The sequence below is a fragment of the Phacochoerus africanus genome, chromosome 5, assembly GCF_016906955.1.
Source record: "Phacochoerus africanus isolate WHEZ1 chromosome 5, ROS_Pafr_v1, whole genome shotgun sequence".
Taxonomy (NCBI): Eukaryota; Metazoa; Chordata; class Mammalia; order Artiodactyla; family Suidae; genus Phacochoerus; species Phacochoerus africanus.
Genome location: NC_062548.1, coordinates 124796296 through 124818492, shown reverse-complemented (window position 1 = coordinate 124818492; position 22197 = coordinate 124796296). Strand labels below are relative to the sequence as shown.

Below are 22197 nucleotides of genomic sequence, written 5' to 3'. Positions count from 1 at the left end.
TTCCACCCCTAGCCTGGGAACCTCCATATGCTGCGGATACGGCCCAAAAAAGAAAAAAAGTACAGACTTCCCTCTCAGGGAGGGTCTCATGAAGCTGTATTTTTAGCAAAATAACCATGGGTGATTCTGGTACATAGGCAAGTTTGGGACATACTGCTTGAAAGTTGTCCTGTGGGCGCCAGGCACAGGTGAAATGGCCTGATGGGGTAGGAGTTTGTCCCTCTGTCCCTTGTGCTCCCGAGCTCTCTGCTGTGAGCTTTCCTCTCCCCAGACCCCGTTTTCCAAGGGATGAATATCTCCTACATCCAGTTCGGGCCCTTTTAAGGCTGGAACCGTGTCTTTTCTTCACATCCCGCCGTGCCCAGCACAGGACCTTTGTCACAGACGATGCCTATAAATGCCCAGTGAACTAAGTTGCCAGAGATTTTTCTGTCTGCCACAGTTAACCAGGCCATCAGCCACGATTGGTACGCATCCATGCCTTTAAGGACAAGAAGAAGGGGAGAGTAGTGAGAGCTTGTAGAGACATGCCGCAGAGAAGGCAGCCTTGCAGGAGGAGTTAAGGTTTTGGCGGGTGTAAGGAAAAGACAAGGGGATCCAGACAAATCTAATCATGAACAAGTCCAGGCTTTTCCGGTTATTTCCATGTGCAGGTGAGGACCCCAGGGCCCAGAGAGTAGACCAGATGTATTCAAGGCTGACCCAGGTAACCTGACACTAGAGCCAGCTCAACTCGCATTCAAGACTCCTTTCACACCTGGCACTGTTGGGTGTTCCAGAAGCTTCCCCCCGAGCCCCTGAAACTCTTTCATCCTCTGCTCCGAGCCCTATTTCCAGAATTGTTTCCCCACCGATGTGTTTATTCTGCTGTGCCTGCATCACGGCCTCCCAGTCTTTGCATGAATCTCACCAAGATTTAGCCAGGTTGAGGGCCAGATAGGTGTGCTAGTCTGTGTATTCTGTGTGTGGTCATGACATGCGGACAGGCAGGCTTTGGGGTGTCCTGAGAAACTGGGCTTAGTTGTCAGAGTGGGTAAGGGACAGACTCAGGTCAGTGCCCCCCACCCCCACACTCATGCACATACATTCTATTTGAACCCTCTTTAAGACCAAAAGGGTTTATGGAGGAAAGATACTCATAGATGCTTCTCAGGCCTTCTGGCAGCCTCTCCCTCCCTCCAGGAAGTCTCTCTGTTTCTCTCCTTAGAGCACCTGTGCCTACATGTTTTGCCTCTTTTGCTCTGGAATCCTGCTATCAAGACAGGGTAGGGGGGTAAAAAAAATAGAAAGCTCCCATTGTGGCTCAGCAGGCTAAGAACCTGACATCGTGTCCAGGGGTTCCATTCCTGGACTTGCTCAATGGGTTAAAGATCCAGCACTGCCACAAGCTGCCATGTAGGTCACAGATGCAGCTCAGATCTGGCATGGCTGTGACTGTGGTGTAAGCTGGCAGCTGAAGCTGCGATTCAACCCCTCGCCTGGGAACGTTTGTACGCTGCAGGTGTGGCAAGGAAGGAAGGAAGGGAGGAAGGGAAGGAAGAAGGAAAAGACGATAGGAAATGGATAAGAAGTGGCCAAACCCAAAACAAGAAGACTAGTTAGGACGTGGTTGCAGAATCCAAGCAACAGAACCTGTCTACTCGGTACTAAGCTTTTTACAAGTTGGCTGAGCTGGGGTAAATTAGTCTCTCTGAGCTTCCAACTCTCACCAATAAAACAGAGATGATAATTATCTCTTCCTTATAGCCTTGTTATCTGGGTAAATATTGTTGCACAAAACCCTCTTGTAAACTTTTCTGGTTATCATTTGCAGTTGGGTGCCTTGCCCATGGGACTGTTCCCAGTGTTCTCTTAACCAGTAACCCCTTCCACCAGTCCCATCTTGTGCCCAGTACCGAGTCTCTATGACACCTCCAACTGTGAGAAATCATTTGATTTGGGGCTGGGCTTAACCTGGAACCCAAGCTTAAAAATAATACACTCTAGGAGTTCCCACTGCAGCCTAGTAAGTGAAGAAACCCCCTTTAGTGGCTCAGGTCATTGCAGAGGTGCGGATTCATCCCCCACCCCACGCAGTGGGTTAAAGTATCCAGCGTTGCCGCAGCTGTGGTGTGGGTCTCAGCTGCAGCTCAGATTCGCTCTCTGGCCTGGGCACTTCCATATGCCACAGGTATGGCCATTCAAAACAAAACAAAACGCTGCAGTATCTGTCCTCTCCCTTCTCGGGTAACAAGTGCTCGAGTACTGACCAGCTTTGAAGTAAAGAGTCTTACACGGCCAGTATGTACTGACTCTTTTGAGACAAACCAGTTTGAAATCTGTGACTGGGATTTACGGTGAAAGACTTTAAAGATCATCTGTTCCAATTCACTCATTTTTCAATCGGGAAAATGGAGCAACAGGGAAGGAGAGGATTTTGCCCAAGATCACAGATTTAATGAGCAACAGAGATGGGATAAATACCCCCCCCCATAATTCCCATTATGTCAGGAATGTTTAGGGGAAACAGGTTAAGCTTTACTGTCATCTTTACCTTTCTTTCATGCCATTCCCATAATTAAAGATACTCCTTGGCCCACATCACTGCAGCCCCAAAATGAAAGGGGGTATTGGTGGGGGGTGGGGAGGGTGGGGTGTGAATCCATTCATTCATCAAACGTAACTAAGTACCACATTTATGCCAAGTCCTGAGGATGCTGAGACAAAGACACAGGCCCTTCCTTCAAGCTGTTCAGAATTTAATGATGACGAGTTCCCATTGTGGCTCAGCGGTAATGAACCCAACTAGTAACCACGAGGATGCAGGTTTGATCCCTGACCCTACTTAGTGGGTTAAGGATCCCCCAATGCGGTGAGCTGTGGTGTGGGTCACAGATGCTGCTCAGATCCTGTGTTGCTGTGGCTGTGGTGTAGACTGGCAGCTGCAGCTCCAGTTTCAACCCCTAGCCTGGGAATGTCCATATGCCACACATGTGGCCCTAAAAAGCAAAGCAAAACAAAACAAAACAAAAACCCTCCAGTAACCAGAATTTAATGATGAAGACAGACAAGGAAACACCCTCTAGGAGGGCAGGCTCTTTTTCATACAGTTAAATGAAACATTCTTCCCATGTGCTGTCTGCCCTTTGCACTTAAGGAGTGGATTGACTCCTCAGATGTAGATATTATGAGGCTCATTTTCCCAGAAAGAAGCATACCAAATCCCATAACTCGATGCAGACCAGCGACAAGGCCTTTGAGTCCCTGCCTCACAGTGGCTCAAGTCCCCCTCATTCATTCATTCCATCAAAAAATACTTACTGAGCATCTAGTATGAGGTACCAGGAGGCAAAGATAAACAAAAGCAGTTCTCTCCAGGAACTAACAATTCAGTAGAGAAATAAATAATGATTGTGGAAGCTTTTATAAGGGAAGGGAGATGCCTGGGACAAAGACTGCTTAAGTCAGCCTTGGAAAGTCCATGAAGATTGCACAGAGGAGGTGGCATGTGAGCTGAGACTACTTAAAGAAGACGGAGTCTGCTGAGCAGACGAGGGGGGGATGACATTCCAGGAAAAGAAACGGCACGTGCAAAGCATAAATGTGTGGCAGCATGCAAGCCCTGGGACCTGTAACAGTTGATTATTGCTGGCAAATGAAGTGAAAGGACAGCTCGGCAGAGAATGAGGATACGAGCAGGCAGGATGGTGCCATGGCAGCGAGATGGGGCTGCATCCTATAGATGACCAAGAATTGTGGAGGGTTTGGGGGAGAGGATCAAATGGTGAGGTTTGCATTTTGGAAATGCATTCGAGCAGCCAGGGAGGAGGTGGGTTGGAGTCAGGGGGCCCAGGGAAGATTATTAATCCAATGCAAAACCTAATAAGGGCAATGGTGATGTGACTCTGGGTCAGGCCAGAACTTGATCTTCTACCTGATTCACTCATTCCAGGCACACCTGAGCAAAAGTGCTGACCGTGACCCATGACCAGGATGTGTGAAGTGATGCATTTGAGTATCCAACAGGGTGATTCACTGTCCTGACAATGTTCCCCTTGTGTGAAAGAGACCATCCTCTCCCCCGTCAACTGAGCAGTTTAAAGCAGCACAACGACCCATGGAGAATCCAAGCTTCCTTGCTTAAGAGAGAAGCTGACACCCTCTTGACCTTTTAAAGACCCTTGGGGGAGGTGGTTTTTAATAACTGTTAATCTGCGTTCCCGTTCTTCATATAAACTCACATCTGAGCTTGTGATTTTGGTAAATCTAACAGTCTTTTCCAAACAACAGCCTGGCAAAGTGACTCTTCCCTCACCCCTTCTTTCAGCACCAACAGGCACGATTCAGCCTCTCCAACCCTCCTTGTTCTTTCTCCCGAAACACCTTCCGTCTACCCATCTCTCAGAATTGTGCGCTGGCATCTTGTAGATCCAAGTTCAAATTCTAGCTCTGGAGTTCCCGTCCTGGCGCAGCGGAAACAAATCAGACTAGGAACCATGAGGTTGCAGGTTTGATCCCTGGCCTTGCTCAGTGGGTTAAGGATCCGGTGTTGCCATGAGCTGTGGTGGAGGTTGCAGACGCGGCTCGGATCCCGCGTGGCTGTGGCTGTGGTGTAGGCTGGCAGCTGCAGCTTCGATTCGACCCCTAGCCTGGGAACCCCATATGCCGCGGGTGCAGCCCTAAAAAAAAAAAAAAAAAAAAAAGAAAAAAGAAAAAGAAAAAGCGAAAAGAAAAAATATTCTATCTCTGCCACTCATTAGTTGTACGATCTTGTGCAAGAGAGATGCCCTTATTTTTTTTTTTTTGCTGAGTTGTCACAGGGTTCCAGATCAAGTGTGTCAAGTGTCCAATATGGTGCCAACCCCACAGCCACTCCCAGACTTCTATAGCTATTGTTGCCAGTGAGATCCTATTTCCAAAATGAAAATTTGTCATCACTTATGAAAAGAACAAAGAGAAGTACCAGAAGGTTTGGTAATACATCTTTTGAGGATCAGGATAACCATGAATTATAGTTTTCTTACCCAGATTAATTAAACCTGACACCTGAGCACCCACTTGATTTCCATATCCAGCTGTGGAATCCCACAGTAACTTATAATTAAGAGACAGTTGCTAATAAGAGACTTGGAACTTAAAATCAGGAGCAAAAATAAGAGAAACTCCAGGAGAAAGGGCATAGCTGCTGATCCTCAGGTCCTTTCCTCAAACAGAAGAGTTTGGAAACAAATGGCCATCTTAAAGGCATCTTTCCCTTATGTTCTGTGCTTCTGCAGAGGAAGCTTCCCCTGAAAGCAGCAAGAGTGGTTTGGTTTCATTACAGTGAAAGGATGGTTCATTGTTAGGGCAGGTTACTGACAATGGGTGTGGAATTGGTTTTAGAAGAAGGTAAAACAGTAATAACAACAAGGTATGTGGTAAGATTAACCTTCTGGGCTATTGCAAGTAGGGACCTGCCATGAGCCTGGTGGAGAATTTGTCTCAAGCACCTTGAAGGACGAGTTCACTTAGATAAATCTCCTTGAACAGCATTTTACAGATTTCGTGATACTTTCCTGATTATTCTGGTGATCCCCCAGAATTTTTTTTTTTTTTTTTTTTTTTTTTTTTGCTTTTTAGGGCTGCACCTGCAGCATATGGAAGTTCTCAGGCTAGGGGTCAAATGGGAGCTACAGCCGCCAGCCTACACCACATCCACAGCAACTTGGGCCCCCGAGCCACATCTGCAACCTACACCCCAGCTCATGGCAGCACTGGATCCTTAACCCACTGAGCAGGGCCAGGGATTGAACCCGCATCCTCATGGATACTAGCTGGATTCATTTCCACTGTGCCACAACAGGAACTCCAGATCCCCCAGATTAACTTGACTTGTTTAGTCTCTCTGTGGTTAATCTGTTTTGTTTTAATTCTTTTTTGTTATAAAACAACAACATTAAAGGGAAACTATTTTCAGTCATTCTAAATGTTCCTGCATTAATACAACTTAACTTTGGATTACTTTTTGTCTTTGTTTACCTAATTATTTCTTAATTAGCCACCACAGTAAATCTGAGTTTTGTTATTATGTATGCTTTATTGAGGAGGAAATTGAAGATAAAGTATTTAATTAATATTGCTCTAAGCAGCACACAAGGTAAATAGCCAAATCAGGGATAAAAATCAGAAATAACTCTAAACCTATGGTCTGTCCACCTACACTCGACTGTGATGCTGACCACACAGTCACATGAGGAATGTAGATAGCATTTTATGCACATGATTTTATGCACTGCTATTTCACTAGCAGTAACAATAAATGAATGGAATTATATCAACTGAAAGTGACTAACCAATCCTTCAAAAAAGCCACCCAAAAGTTGTTAACACTGAAGGCAACGTTGTAGGAAGCTCCAAAGGTAAGAAGAGAAATAGAGAATTAATGTGACTAATAAAAATGAACTGTTTCTGACTTACTTCACTTAGTATAAGAGTCTCTAATTCCATCCATATTGCTGCAAATGGCATTATTTTGTTCTTTTTTATGGCTGAGTAGTATTCCATTGTGTGTAAGTCAGAAAGAGAAAGACAAATACCATATGATATCACTTGTATCTGGAATCTAATATATGGCACAGATGAACCTTTCCACAGAAAAGAAAATCACGGACTTGGAGAATAGACCTGTGGTTGCCAAGGGGGAGGGGGAGGGAGTGGGATGGACTGGGAATTTATAGTTAATAGATGCAAACTATTGCCTTTGGAATGGATAAGCAATGAGATCCTGCTGTAGAGCACAGAGAACTATATCTAGTCACTTATGATGGAGCATGATAATATGAGAAAAAGAATGTGCATGTGTATGTGTGGCTGGGTCACCTTGCAGGACAGTAGATAACTGACAGAACACTGTAAACCAGCTATAATGGAAAAAATAAAAATCATTTTTTAAAAAATGAACTGGTTCCATTTGAAAAAGAAAAAACAGCAGAAACTGTCGACTACCCTTGCTGATCAGATTTTCGAAGCCCCTTTTTGATCATTTGCCAAAAAGCCTTCTTACTGTTTTTGTCAGTGATCCCACTTAATATTCCCACAAACTAAAAGGAGAATTAAGCACCTGGGCAGTAAATGCTAATGAATCATCATTCATAAAAGGAGAATATAGACAGTTTCTATATACTTTCCATGAACAGCATACAAAGGGATGATTGCCTTTCCTTTGGAGAGTCAATGCTGTGTCAAAGATGACACCTATGATGGAGGAGGATAAATTCTACAGCCTTTGGAACTGGGAGAAATCTTTTTCACTCCCCTCTTTTCTAGAATACCAGATAAAAGGGAGCAGACCTAAGGAGACTTTGATCAGACATACTGAAGGGACTTGCAACCACGGCCCTGCTCAGAAGTCTAGCTTGGCTCCTAATCAAGCTTGAAATGATCACAGCCACAACGCTAATTGCATTAATTTGCTTTTCTTCAGGCAAAATGGGGAAACAGAATAGCAAACTGGCCCCCGAAGTGATGGAGGACCTGGTGAAGAGCACAGAGTTTAATGAGCATGAACTCAAGCAGTGGTACAAAGGGTTTCTCAAGGACTGTCCAAGCGGGAGGCTGAATCTCGAGGAATTTCAGCAGCTCTATGTGAAGGTAAGTTGGGTTTTAACCTCCTTTTTTTTTTTTTTTTTTTTTTCCTACGGGCCAGATAATGTTGTCTTCATCAACTGCAGCTCCGCAGAGAATTACAGCTCAAAGTAGCCAATTTGCTTCAACTTGGGTGGTTTTCTACTCCAAAAGAAAAAAAAAATGGTCATTTTTTTTTAAAAATGGTGGAGGGATGTGATGTGTTCCAGAGATAAGCACTTTCTGAACAGGAAGAGTAATTATTCAATCAAAATACCAAACAGCGTTCAGAGGATGACAGCGTTTGGTAAAGAATAGTGAAAATCTCAGATAATAGTGTTTGCTGACAATTACCAACAAGAGGCTAATTGCACCATTGTTTGGCTCGTTAAAGGTACCTGCACCTCTAAAGAGAAAGTAATGGGAGGGTTTTTTCACCACAAAGTTCTCCTTATTTGCGAATAAGAAAAGAATGTAGATCCCCACAGCTTTGCACTTAAAAAGAAGTAGGGAGTTCTGATATCCCTGGAGGTTTACCGTGATGGTTTTCATTCTATCAAAGTCTAAAGCATGGACTTCTAACTCAGCATTTTGTTCTGTTTAGAAGGTATTATCCCCTTGGACATTCGATAAAACGTATTCCATGGGAAGGTGTAATTCGTACTGCAGTGGTATTGTTTTGGTTTGTCTGACTTTATCTGTTGTGTCAGGTCTAGATTTGGCAGGATCTACAGCATTCCCTTTTGTTTGTGAGACTTGTGGAAGAAACGCACTGTTTTTCTTTTAACTTTTTTCCGACTAAAACACCACATGGAAAATAGGGCTCTTATCATTTAGGTGAAGCAAGTGTCAGATGGAGCAATATGAACCACCCCCAGGCCTGGGATAGGTGCATGGGATAACTGTATAAAATATTAAACCTTGTCTTTCTCTCCTGAAGTCAAACATCTCACATAGCCTTTGCTCAGCGATTCCAGCCTTGCACATAGACAAGAAGGGACATGTATAAGAATGCTTGTGGCTGAACTGTTCACAATAGCAAGACTGGGAAACAACCCAAATGCCCATCAAAGGGAGAGTAAGAAATAACTGTGGTATGCTCACAGAGCAGTTAAAACAGTTGAATTGCAGCCACCCTGAAACATTAAGTGCAAAAAGTAAACCTCAGAATACTCTAAATGAAACACAAATACAATAAAAATATATTTTATAGGGCTACCAATAAATGCAATAAAATCATATAAAGAGGACAGCAAGAGAATGATGAAGACAGGGTGCAAACTGATGGTCGTATGCAGTGTATGACAGGCAAGGGGTGGGATGGGAGTACAGCCACATGGTGAGATGTAGATCGTGTCAAAGCCACAGCAGTGGCTTTGGGTGGTGGGTCTGCAAATGCTTAGTGCATTACTAAAAGCTCCCTAACCCTGCATGGACCACAAATGAGTGTCAGGGACCCATGATTATCATTAATCCAGGGCTGACCAGATGAGGGCCCAAGGTATCTACAAAACTATCTCTTTAAGTATATGTAGAAAGGTACACGTGGGGAGTTCCCATTGTGGTGTAGGAGGTTAAGAATCCGACTGTGGCTCAGGTCACTGCAGAGGCACGACTTTGATCCCTGCCCCAGTGCAGTAGGTTAAATGATCTGGTGTTGCTATAGCTGTGGCGTAGGTTGCAGCCATGACTCAGATTTGATCCCTAGCCTAGGAACATCTGTATGATGTGGGTATGGCCATTAAAAAAGGAAAGAAAGAAAAGTACATGTAAAGTGGCATGTATGCGTGTTATAAAACCACCAAGACATTTCTCAGAGTATCTGAGTAGTTTTGAGCATGTAGAGATCTTTTATATGGAAGCGCTGAGAAATGCATTTGTTATTCACTTGACATGAATTGCTTTTGCAGAGAAGTGAGATGGTATGCATTTTCCTAGACTATTATACCACTCTCCATAGTTTTCAAAGTCACATCTTCTACCATTTTATCACCCAGGAGTTAGCCTGTGCCTCAGAACTGTCTTTCCTCTAAGCCTCAAGGAAAAGTACAGACAAATGAGATTTGTCAAAGCCCTTCTCATATCAGTCAAGGCCATGCAAACTGTCACTCCGTGTTTAAGAGAGCTCTGTGTGCCATATTTTTTACTATTTATTTACAGTGAGAGCGGTTTTGCCTTTGAAGAAATAGTTGAAATGCAGGAAATGAAGTATTTTATTTAAGGGCTGGAAGTACTTAGCACTGAAAATAAAATCCACCTCGGAATAAGGAAGGGGGTGTGTAAACATTAAACATCTCTCCATATTTTATGGTACAACTGACGCATGCATACATCGTCCCCCACTCCTGCCTCCCTACTCCCCCAGACTGGATGTTTTTTTCCAGGAAAGGGATATATGACTTCATGGATGGAGTTTAGGTTCTTGGCAGCCTCTTAGCCATATTCAAACTCAGCCTGTGCTCTTGTATCAGTCAGAAAGCAGGGGAAGTCTTTCTCTCCTTTCACAGATGTCCAAGGACAATACAAAGGAGAATCACAGCAAAAGCATGCCACGTCCACAGGGAAAGAAAGAGAAAGAGAGAAGGAAGGACCAGCGGAAGGACGGAAGGAGCAGGAAGCGACAGGAACGAAAAGAAAGGGCAAAGTAAAAAAGGGGGAATAGCCAAAGAGTGGAAAGAAAGCGAAAATGGAAAGGGCATGGCGCACGCTGGACAGGTCAGAAAGGGAAAAAGGAAAATATGAAGTCCAACATAATCACCCGTCGAATAAGGCCAAAACGGGGGAAATTATACATCTAATTCTCAACCCACAACCACCACCCCCAGATCTTACTGAAGGAAAAGAAAGACAAGAAAAAGAGGAGCGGAGGGGAGAAGGAGAAAAAAGGAAAATAACATAAAGAACAGAGGAACAAGAAAGAAGGGAGAATTAAGAAAATAACGAGTGAAGAAAACGAGATCGATCGAATTGGTCTTCGTATTCGACCACACTCGACAAGGGATTGGAAAATACCTCTCACCGGGACAAGGGAAGCGAGGGCCCGTGGTCGGGGGCCACATCTATTAAAGCCGTCCCCGCGGGAGGGAAAAGGGAGGACCGGCCCTGGGGAGAAGTAGGAAGAAAAAAAAAATAGAAAGAAAATAAGGGGGGGGAATTAAAAACAAAAGAGAGAGAGAAAGGGAGGGAGGAAGGCAAGGGAAGACCTAGGAAAGCGAAAGGAAGGAAGAAAGGTAAGGATGAGGAGCGAGAAGGAAAGAGAAGGAAAGAAAAAAAAAGAAAGAAAAAAAAAAGAGCAAAAAAGAAAAAAAAAAAAAAAAGAGCAGGGAAAAAAAAAAAAAAGAGCAGCGAGAGCGAAGAGGAGGAAGGAAAGGAAACGAAAAGAGAGAGGAAGAAGAAAGGGAAAGAAAGAAAAGAGAAGAGAAAAGAAAGGAAAGAAAAAGAAAGAAAAGAAGAAAGAAAGAGAGAAAAGAAAGAAAGAAAAGAAAGAAAAAGAGAAAGAAAAAGAAAGAAAAAGAAGAAGAAGAAAAAGACGAGGAGAAGAAAAGAAAGAGAAAGAAAGAAAGAAAGAAAAGAAAGAAAGGAAAGAAAAAACAAAGAGGAAACGGAAGGAAGGAAAAAAAGGAAAAAGAAAAAAGAAAATAACAAAAAGTGAGTTGAAAACGAAGCCCGCCGAGAGAGGGAGGGGGAGGAAGCGAAGGGGAAGGAAAAGAAAGAGGAAAGAAAGAAAAAGAAAAGGAAAAGGAAAGGGGAGCGGGAGGAGAGAGGGAGGGAGGAAGGAAGGAAGGAAAGAAAGAAGGAAAGAAAGAAGGAATGAAAGCAAGAAAGAAAGAAAGGGAAAGCAGGGAGGGAGGGAAGGAAGGGGAAGGAAAAGAAAGACCATGCGAAGACACATGCAAACAAAAGAGAGAGGCCTCTGAAGAAACCAGTCTTACTAGCTCCTTGATCTTGGACTTCTGCCCTCCAGCTCTGTGAGAAAATACGCTTTTATTTTTTAAGTCACCCAGTCTGTGGTACGTTGCCAATGGCAGCCCTGCCCAACCAATACTGTTGCCACTCCTTGTCTGTGGCAAACTTCTCATGGTTTGTATCTGGTGTAAGGACACCCGTCAGGAATGCGTAGCCCCCCACCCCGGGCACGCACAGGGAGGTCTGTGTCATCCTGACCTCAGCTCTGCTGCTGCTGAAAGGTTGGGGAGGAAGATTTTGCATTTTGTCACCAAGAAACAAGTACCTGTTTTTTTTCCCCTGAGAATTTCCTGTTTCCAACAATTACAATGACTGCCAAGTCGAGATCATGCATTAAGATTGAGCGTTTGCAATTTGAACTGAATTTTCAGAGAATTTGAAAATTTACCTTTAAGAGAAAATCAACCCTGGGAAGAGCAAGCAGCTGCATGAGGGGGGAAGCGTCCCTAACCCAGGTCCTCTTCCTTGGAAGGCTGACATCATTCCTGCTTCACTGTGTCCCTGTGGCACCAAAGCCCAAGAAACCAAGTCACAAACCCGACAGAGTCCTGCCAAGTGGATTTTGATATTTGTTTGGACTATGACCTTCAGTTGTTTTCATCAGGACCATGTGGGTGGGTTCAGGCTGAATAGAAAAGGGAGTTAAGTTTTAAGAGGTGATGAGGTTTGGAATCTGACGGACCTGAGATTCAGTCCCAGCTGTGTTGTTCTGTTTATAAGATTTCAGCCTCTCTGAATCTATTCCCTTATCTACCTGATGGAAATAATAAGCCCTGTCCTGTCACCTCAATGGTGGAGTTGAAAAGGAAAGAAGGGAAATAAAAATGACTTGTCACCTATAACAGGATGTTTTTGCCATCATGATTGATGATATACTCATTTACTCTCGGAAATAAGGTGGCAAAGAGGTTTTCCTTCACTGGCCAAAGCCAATGGCAGCATACAATGTTCACAGTGGAGGAAGTGAGGCTCCGTTCAATAGGAAAAGGTGCCTGGATCAAATAGTGTGTCCCATGCTTTCCGCCCACCATGAGGCTGTGCCAGCCTCATTTCCTTCACAGGTTCTTGGACACTGAGTTCTGGGCTGTTCTCTCCAGTACAAAGGCCTCTCCCAGCTCCCTGCCACCAGACAGGATCAAGTGTGGCTTTCAGGACCTTCTTTATTCAGTCCCACCAACCACTTGATGTCCTTCCTGTCCCTTACACCCTCCATCTGCTCTATCTCTACCATGCATTACTTTGCAGATGAAGAAAGAGAGAAATTCTCAGAGGTAACTAAATAGCCAAGGATTGTTCTTCTGAGCTTTTCCACCAAGCAAAACCATTGCACCAAATTTTCTTCTCAAGAGTGTTAGGTATTAAGCAACTGGAAGATGTACCTGAGGCAAGTGGCGGCGGGGAGGCGGGTGGGGGGGAGGAGGCCAGAGTGTAATCTGATCATCCCCAATCCAACAGTTTGAATTTTAGTAAAACCTATTTGCATCTAACAAAAGAGTTCCTGCCAAGTCATTCCTTATCCATCCAGGCAGTCATTTCCTGAAAAGCTTCTGTAATTTGGTTATTAGAAATGCACTTGCAGCTTATCCATCAAGGAGAGGGTTTATTCCTTCATTCACTCAAGACCCATTTCCTTTGGGCTCTCTGAAGGCCAGACACTGTCCTGGGCCTTGCCCTTGCTCAGAGCTGGAATATCACCTTATTTTTTTCGTATAATGCTTTTCACTTCACAGAGCCATGTTTATTTTACAACAAAATATATTGGTGGAATTCCGTTCTATGAGAAATTTTCTAGACCCAAAGCATAAGAAATATAAATCTACTCACCAAATTCAATTGATCCAACAACCCAGAGACAAGTATTAAAACAAAATAAAAGCAAATGATATCATAGAATCAAGAGCACCTACACATTTGATGACAAAGATATTTTAATAGAATAAGACAGATTTCCTAGGTAATAAAGTATTATTACCAAATTCTCTAATCCTCTATATGGCTTTAGAATTTGACTCTCAAATTATGCCCTTATGTTTAAAAACCTACTATTAGAGGAAAAGACACGCTTCCTGAAAATTATATAAAGACGTATAATAAATATAGGATTTTAGGAGTTCCTGTCGTGGCACAGCGGAAACAAATCCGACTAGGAACCATGAGGTTGCAGGTTTGATCCCTGGCCTCGCTTAGTGGGTTAATGATCCAGTGTTGCCATGAGCTGTGGTGTAGGTCGCAGATGTGGCTCAGATCTAGCATTGCTGTGGCTCTGGCATAGGCTGGCAGCTGTGGCTCCACTGGACCCCTAGCTTGGGAACCTACATATGCCACGGGTGCAGCCCTAAAAAGACAAAAAAGACAAAATAAAATAAATGTAGGATTTTAGGCATGTACTCTTTGCTTCGTAGCATATGAAGTAAAACATGTGCATCAAATTTTGCCCTGTTTTCTGCATGACTTTGGGCAAGTAACTCTCTGATTCTCAGATTCATCATCTGTGCAAATGAGAGAATCAACCTCTAGCAATGGCTCTCACACTTGAATGTGTAATCACTTGGGCTCACTGCTGGGCCCCTTCCTCAGGGCTGCTATTCTCCTGGACTTAGGACAAAGCCCCAATGTCTGGATTCTTAATAAATCCACACAGAGAGTTTTAATGGAGAAAATCTGTGAATGACATTTTGAGAAAACACTGGTCTAGAGCTTAACCGAAGACTATCCTGAGAGAGGCTTATGAAATTCTGTACACACTGAAATTACATGTAAAATTTTGTATCCACACACTCTTGGGATAATTTTCTGCAGATTTATCAAAGAGTCTTTGCAAGCCCCCAAGATGTTAAGAATCACTAAAGATACTTTTAATCTTTGGCAGCCCTAACATTCTCATTTCCATGACAGCAGAGATCCTGGCTCTCAACTGACACTAAGACAAATGGAGAAATTTTCCCTTGCAAACTACACTTTCAAATAAACTTTCCTGGCAGAAAGACGGAACAGAAGCATACATGTGCCAGATGTAGGCCCTGGGTCTACTGAGAACATCACAGATTGCTGCCGTTAGGTAGTTAGGGTCTGGTGCCATCAAGAAGCCTGTAGGTCAAGTGAATGGTATATGTGTCTATAGATATAGATAGAGAGAGAGATAGACAAAGAGGGACCTGGAAGCCAGGGAGGGTTGGTGGGGAAGGTAACATTGAAGCTAAGCCTTAAAGGAAGGGTGATTTGGATATGAGGACATGTCTGGAAACTCAAAAATCTCACTGACTCAAATCGCAAAGGCTAGAATAAAAAATAACTGTTGTGTTTGAGATCCCCTTTCCACAGTGTTGGCAGGAAGCCCATCAGATTGAGCATATTAAGCTTTAACCAAAGTACAACACAATAAAACAAAGAAACCCAAACCTCTTGGCTGACCTAAGATAATCTGAAAGACCACCTGTTGAAGATAAAACTCCTTCCTCCAAGAGCTTCTCTCACAGGCCTCCTCTCGTTTCTCCCACCCTTTTTCCCTTCCTTTTTGATCATTCTAAAGTGCTTCAATCTGGCCCTTAGCTCCCTAGATTCTCACCATGGCCAAGGAACCAGACTTCCTTGCCATTCCACGCCACAGGGATAGGAAAGTCAGGAGACTTGACCAGGGCTGCAGAGAGGCCAGCAGAGTTGAACACCTGGGCCACCTTGCAGGCAGCGTTCTCCCCTCCTTGCTGTGCTTCCTGCATCCATCCTCTGGGTCACATTCGGGAGCAAGCATCTGGGAGCTTCTCTGGCCTGCTTTGTTGTGAAGCAGATGCATCAAAAGCTCTCTAACAGCCATCCTTCTGGCACCATCTCAGAACATCTCCTTGGAAGGGCATTCTTTGATCTCTCTATTCTCAAAGCCAGGATGGTCTCTTTCTCCTCTGAGTTCCTATGACTTTGGTCCCCCTCCCCCATCTCTGTTAACAAGAACATTATGGCTTTGCATCACAGTTCTGTGAGCTTTTTCTTACCTTTTCACTAGGTTAGAGCCTTTCTCTTTTTCCCAGAGCCTACACTGCTATCAATATTTTGCCAAAATACATGTAAATGTGATGTGGTTTAATCAGAAGGCTGGATGGGTACCTGGCTCTACCACATATAGTCGTGTGAACTTGGGAAAACCTTATGGTTAAAGGTTGTTAAATAAGCCAGCAAACCACTGTGGCCCTCAAATTCCTCATCCGTCAGATGGGGAGACTACTTTGAGCCCTGCTTACGTCACATGAGAGCCAACATTTAAAGTGACTGATCAATGGCTCATCTTAGGCACCTGGGCATGGGAAGACTTTTACATGCCAAACAGCCCAGTCTCTTGGGCTGGGGCATCAAGAGCTGGCACCTCTATCAGATATTTTATCAAAAGAAAATGTGACAGAGATGACAATTATTGCCTCTCCACGTCTGATTCAAATCAATTTTGAAAATAATATTCTTGGCTCAAGAAAAGATTTGGTGGGGGGTGATGGGTTTTCAGGGACTCAGATTCTGCTTGTTCGTAAGAGGTAATTAGGAATGGATCTTATTAAAAATTGTTGGGCAGAGCTATATACAGAAGCATTTTAATTCCTTTGGGAAATAGGCATTACATAAGACACAAAATGTTATCCAGATTGGGCTGCTGAGGACGCTGCAGTTTTTAGTGCGAACCTGGGAATTCATTTCCATTTGGAATGTTTGCCAACATGATCTGGGCTGTACTCCATTTTGAATTAATGCGGGAACCAAGAGCTGGGGGTCCGAAATCTCGAGGAAGAGATGACAGTAAAGTTACAGCTCTGGGAAAACAAAGTCTCATGTGAGACTCCAAAGACAAATTGTATTACTGTGAGGTTGTCTCGGGAATAGCTAGCCACTACCCGCAGGTCTTGTGTGAGAGAGAGCGTTTATCCCAGAGGGGCAGCAGTGATAACCTTCTCCTATCTCAAAGGGTGTGAAATTATTTTGAATGGCTTCCACACCTTGGGATTTTGCTTTCCCATGATAGGGCAGGTGTCGGCTAGAGAGATAAGAACGGTCTTTTCAGCCAAGCCATCCGAAGGAATGCTCTTAGAGGCTGCCTCTACTTCTCGGTCCCCAGGATAAGGCTGGAAAGAGCCCTTTAGAAGCCTCTCGGTGCACCCTGCCCCCATTTTACAAAAGAGGAAACAGACGCTCTGGAGAAGGGGAGCGCCGTCCAAGGAACTATGTCCTAATTGCTCCAATTAACATCCAAATGGATGAGGCTCAACTCCAGCCCAGTTATGAAGGTTTAAAGCCAGAAGGACCTACTCTCCTGTTGGCTACTGTCTTCCGCTAACTGTTACAGGACAATCCATTCTAATTGGAAGTAGAGCCAAAGAGGAGAAAATAGCCCATTTCTATGATAGGGTTGGACTTGAAGGTACCAGATCATGTCTGGACTCCTTAATGTAAAGCTGTTTTATGTTATTGGATCTTTCTGACCCTTTGGAAAGGGTGATGGGGACCTGGGTCTCATATTATTGATCCATGTTGGTGGAAATCATTTCCTCCCCTCCTGTGGCCTGTTCGGCACCTGCTGGAAGAAAGCCGTCTGTCTTATTGATTATGCACTCTGGCATCTCCACTTAAACCCTCATCTGTTTCTCTCCCAGGGTTTTTATGGAGCTTAGGGCCCCCTCCTCATGACTGTGCTGATGCTGCTGTGAATCGTGTCCTGTGCTGAGCTCTAAGACAGATGCAGGGTACTCCTGTCCTCACTGGGGAGAGAAGGAGGAGATCATCCATAGAAGAGGCCTGAATCCATCTATTGAAGGTCCAAGGGCCCCCTTAGCTGTCTTAGGGGAAGCCTTTTGTAGATAATCATCCATAGAAGCTTTCAGCAGCCATCCACTACCAAACGGTATCTATAACAAGTCCATAACCAAGAGCCATGGAGGATACAAAGTTGGCCTCAGACTCCCTCCCTCCTTTAAGAGCTTGCAGCCTAGTGCAGCAATTCACATGCAGAGCTAAGAGATCATAGAGAAAGTGCTATCTGGCCCAGGACCCTCGTAGATATTCTTTGTGTGTGTGTGTGTGTGTGTGTCTTTTTTGCTCTTTCTTGGGCCGCTCTCGCGGCATACGGAGGTTCCCAGGCTAGGGGTCCAATCGGAGCTGTAGCTGCCAGCCTACGCCAGAGCCATAGCAACGCAGGATCCGAGCCGCGTCTGCGACCTACACCACAGCTCACGGTAACGCCGGATCATTAACCCACTGAGCAAGGCCAGGGACCGAACCCGCAACCTCATGGTTCCTAGTTGGATTCGTTACCCACTGCGCCACGACGGGAACTCCCCTCGTAGATATTCTAACATAGCGAATGTCTATATAAATTTCTTTACTGAAGATTTCATGATGCCTAGACATATAGGTAGGATTTGCATCTGCAAGGATGACATTCTAAGAGGTTGGAAAACCTAAGCAAGGGTACAGGGCGGCGGGGGCGGGGGATGGTGTGGGGAATAGCAAGCCACTGTGTTGGCTAAAATGCTGGATCACCAAGGAGTTAACAGGGAAAAAGTGAGGTTGGAGATGTGAGGGGGGCCCAATCACAGAAGGCGCAGGATGCCAGAAAAGCTCTGAAGTCCTGAATGTTGTAGACCAGGCAAAGACAAGGTTTCCATGGTTTAATGACCATGGACATTCTGGTGACCTTGTGCTGTATTCCTCTTAAAACAGTCTCATGAGGAGGTATTTTTCATTTCCCCTGTAAGTGGTCCCAGTGACTCAGTGGGTGAGGCTGCAAGAGCCCACAGTGTACCCTCAAGCAAAGGACTTGCACCAAAGTTGACTGTGATATTCGTCAAATATTTACTGGCTCTACTTTGTCTGTGCTGCACTAAACACGAGGGAAGCAGGGAAGGTAGGACAGCCGTGGAAGGGCTGGGCCATCTGGGAAGATGAAGCTTTCCAAGCAGACAAGCGCAGTGACAACCCAAGAGCTAATACAGCTTCTGGGTCAGTCAGGGCTTTGAGAGCTCAGGGGCATGGGGGTGGGGTGAGAAGGGCCAGGGAGGGTCTGATAGGGCTTCCTGGGCAGAGGGGAACAGGGGCAGTGCAGGAGCTGGGGATCCTAAGAAAGACGTAGACAGAGAGGGTGAAAACATATTGCCTCCTCAGAGCAGGTGGCCAGCAGTAGGTGGGCAAGGCTCTGATCTCCTGGATCACTCAGGGCATTGGAGTTTTCCTTCATACATGGCCTGTCTGCCCAGGCAGCCTCTCTGCCTCCTCCCTTTCGTGGTGAAAACTGACCCCAGCCCCCAAGACTAGTCCAGTCCTGTCATCCTGGTCCAGTTTCCAGCCAGGATTGCTGGCTCTGAGCCCTCCACTCACTGACAAAGAAGTAGATTCATCAAAACTTTGAGGGCAATGGCAGTCATTTTGGGTGTTCCAGGAGGGCCAGCTGGGTCTGGCTGTTGCAGGCAGCATTCACACGCATGTCTTCTGTAGATGAAATCTCTCCCTCACTGACATAAAGACGCCACCTCGATGTGTTCTGATTTGAAATGAAAGACAAATGGGTTGTCGTATCAGCGCAGTTCAGATTGTGTTCAGGGACGAGTGCAGAGAGATATGGTCCTGTGTTTCTGGGTAGGTAATTTTTCCTAGATGATGCGAAGATGTGAGCTGAAGTTATGCATATTGTCATTTAGGGCTTGGATCTATCAGAGATCGAGAGAGCAGCTTAGAATATGTGTAGGCAGCTGAGCTGAAAAGGCAGCTGCTTTTGCCGAAAGAGCAGCCCTGGAGCCAGACACCCCGGTTTGAGCTCAGGTTCTGCTGCCCCCTGAGAGCTGCCAGTTCTTGGACAGCGCCCTCCATATCCTTTAGCTTCAGCTTCTGCAGCTGTTAAGTGATTCTTCACAGCGACCTTACAAGTGCGTGCTGCTGAAGGTGCCCAATTCATGCCCAAGGTCATGCTCATTATTACGGGGGCCCATGGGACTGGTGACAGAGTCCAAAGTTGAGGAAGCTGGCCTTCTGGGTCTGTTCACCTCCCTACTGCCTCAAGCTACCATTTGCTCTGGAGCACCGTTCCCCCTTGAGGGGAGAGCTGTCTTGGCTTTCAGTCCTGTGACCCAGTACCCCGTCAGGGCTGGCCAGCCATTCTGCTTCCAGGTGGAAAGAGGGGAAGAGGAGGAAGAAAGAGAAGAGCCATCCCAGGTGCAAGTGGCAGTGGGAATCCTCCCAGCGGTGGGGGTGGGGAAGTAAGCCAGCAGACCGGAAATTCTCCCTGTCCCTGTGCTCCTCTGCCACAGAGTCACAGCCTTGGAGGTGTTACACTGACTCCCAAGAAAACCTCTGGGAGAACATGACTCCTCCTGGACGAGGCAACCACGTAGGGTATTTGGGGCATGTGCACAGCCCTCTCTGAGAGCTGAACTAGAGGAGCAGGATCCCGTTTGAGACAAAGCATCTTCATACTAGATATTGATGTAGGCAGCAGGGAAGGTCCGTGTCATCCCTGTGCAACCCACTAATTCACTGTTTGCTCTAGGGGACTGACTGTCACATCCTGGAGGTGGGTAGAGAGGGGGAAGGTTGTCATTACAACAAAAAATACAATAAAACCAGGCACCTTAGGTCCTTTCTTTTTTTTTTTAATGGCTGCACCCACAGCATATGGAAGTTCCCGGGCCAGGGATTGAATCCAAGCTGCAGCTGTGACCTACGCTGCAGCTGCGGCAACACTGGATCCTTTAACCCACTATGCCTGTCCAGGGATCGAACCCATGCCTCCACAGCAACCCAAGATTCTTAACCCACTGTGCCTCAGTGAGAACTCCAGGTCCTTTCTAGAACAAGCCAAAGTGTGACTAGATGCATGGGTGGATTATGGATAGATGATAATAGCCAACATTCATTGAGTGCTTAGCGAGTGTCAGGTGCTGTTCCAAGCACAATATTTTGTGTATGTTAACTCATCTGATCCTCCTCACACAGGTGTATAAGGTAGACAATATTATTCCCCCCCCCACCCCACCCCCATTTTCCACATGAGAAAACTGAGGCACAGACTGGCTAATAACTTTCACAGCATCGTATGGGAAAGGCTCCGTTGACTCCATTGCCAGTGCCCTGCTGGAAATCTCAGGTGACCTGATCCCTACTAGGAAGGGGAGTTTGTATAGTTTTTTTCATTTAAAACATTCAAAGAAACAATGGTGTGTTTCCGGATGACTTCTAGGTGGAGCGTAGACAGGTGGGAGGAGCAAGGGGCCTGGAGTCAAGGGGTCTGATGGACTGAGTTTCCTCCTCAGACAAATGAAAGGCCAGGGTACTTGTGAAGGTTCGTGAGGCAGAGGATCCGACAGTGCCTGCATCTCTAGCACAAGAGTTTCTTGTCAGCAGTGTTGGAGTTGGGTGAGTGGAAAACCGGGGAAGGCTGACTATGTGTCCAAGGGAAGTGAAATAAAACAAGCAGATAAAATGAATTTCAAAAGGCAGATGTGGGAGTTCCCGTCGTGGCGCCTCGGAAACAAATCCAACTAGGAACCATGAGGTTGCGGGTTTGATCCCTGCCCTTGCTCAGTGGGTTAAGGATCCAGCATTGCCGTGAGCTGTGGCGTAGGTCGCAGACGCGGCTCGGATCTGGCGTGGCTGTGGCTCTGGCGTAGGCTGGCAGCTACAGCTTAAATTAGACCCCTAGCCTGGGAACCTCCATATGCCTCACTTGGTTGCAGCCCTAAAAGGACAAAAGACAACAAAAAAAATTTTTAATAAAAATAAATAAATAAAAAGGCAGATATATGGGAGGGATCTGCTCTGTGGACAGAAGAAAGGAGTTGGATGTGGCTGAGCAGAGGAGATGAGAGGTAGAAGGTGAGGGGTTGAAGAGGTAAGCACAGCCTCAGTCTCTACCTCTGTGAAATGATGGAGAGAACCATATGATCTCTTAAGTTATTTTTCAAAGTCGAGATTCTAGGAGCCACGTGGAGCTGTCACTAGATCTCTGCTAGACGTGAATGTCCCTGTACCACATGTCGCGTGGCATCATAGCAGTTTTCCCACCCAGCTACTCACAGGGGCAGTGACAGTGCCTTACTCATCTCTGTATCCCCAGAACCCAAAAACCAAAACTGATTGGTTGATAGAACAAATGCATAAAGGACTCTGTCTTTCGGATTAGCTGAAGTTCAGTTTGAAGAATAAATAAACGGAACGAAACATTTTCTAGCGGGTTATCAGAGTAATAAACCTACAGAGATTCATAATGAACCATTTTAATATAGAACGTTTAAGGAAAGAGGATGCCACATCTCGTAACAGGATAACACAGCATCCCCATTCTCAGAGTCAGGTGGCTAATTTTCTTATGACTATGCGAGGCCCTTGCCAGCAAAAAGTGAGTCGTCAGTGAACTTCCTTAAATACTATTTTTCCCAAAGAGGAAATGCAAAATGTCAGACTCGAGATGTCTAATATGAAAAGGCTGGCCTAGAAAATTGGGCTAGTTACGTTTGGGTTTGTAATGAGATTGTATTTTTAAAAAAGTGAGAACTAAAAGGATTTTCTTTAAAAGAGACGCAAGGGAAACCATAAGAGACATAGATGGTCTCTGAAAATAGATGGCTCTATCTGCTTTCTAAGTAAATCTCACTGCATAGTCAAGGTAGGACTTATTTTTATCCACAT

At 45.2% G+C, this 22197-nt stretch overlaps 1 protein-coding gene across 2 annotated transcripts in view; it reads left to right on the top strand.

Moving 5' to 3' along the window:
- The window catches only part of VSNL1 (visinin like 1), a 110013-nt gene that overhangs the window by 31973 nt on the left and 55843 nt on the right, over positions 1 to 22197 (top strand). The window contains exon 2 of one of the 2 annotated variants that reach the window (XM_047782605.1): positions 7442 to 7608. In XM_047782605.1, coding sequence (XP_047638561.1) covers positions 7447 to 7608 — 162 coding nt within the window. In that variant the 5' untranslated portion in view covers positions 7442 to 7446. Of the gene's footprint in view, positions 1 to 7438; positions 7609 to 22197 lie in introns of those variants that run through there. The other variant, XM_047782606.1, reaches the window with a different exon arrangement.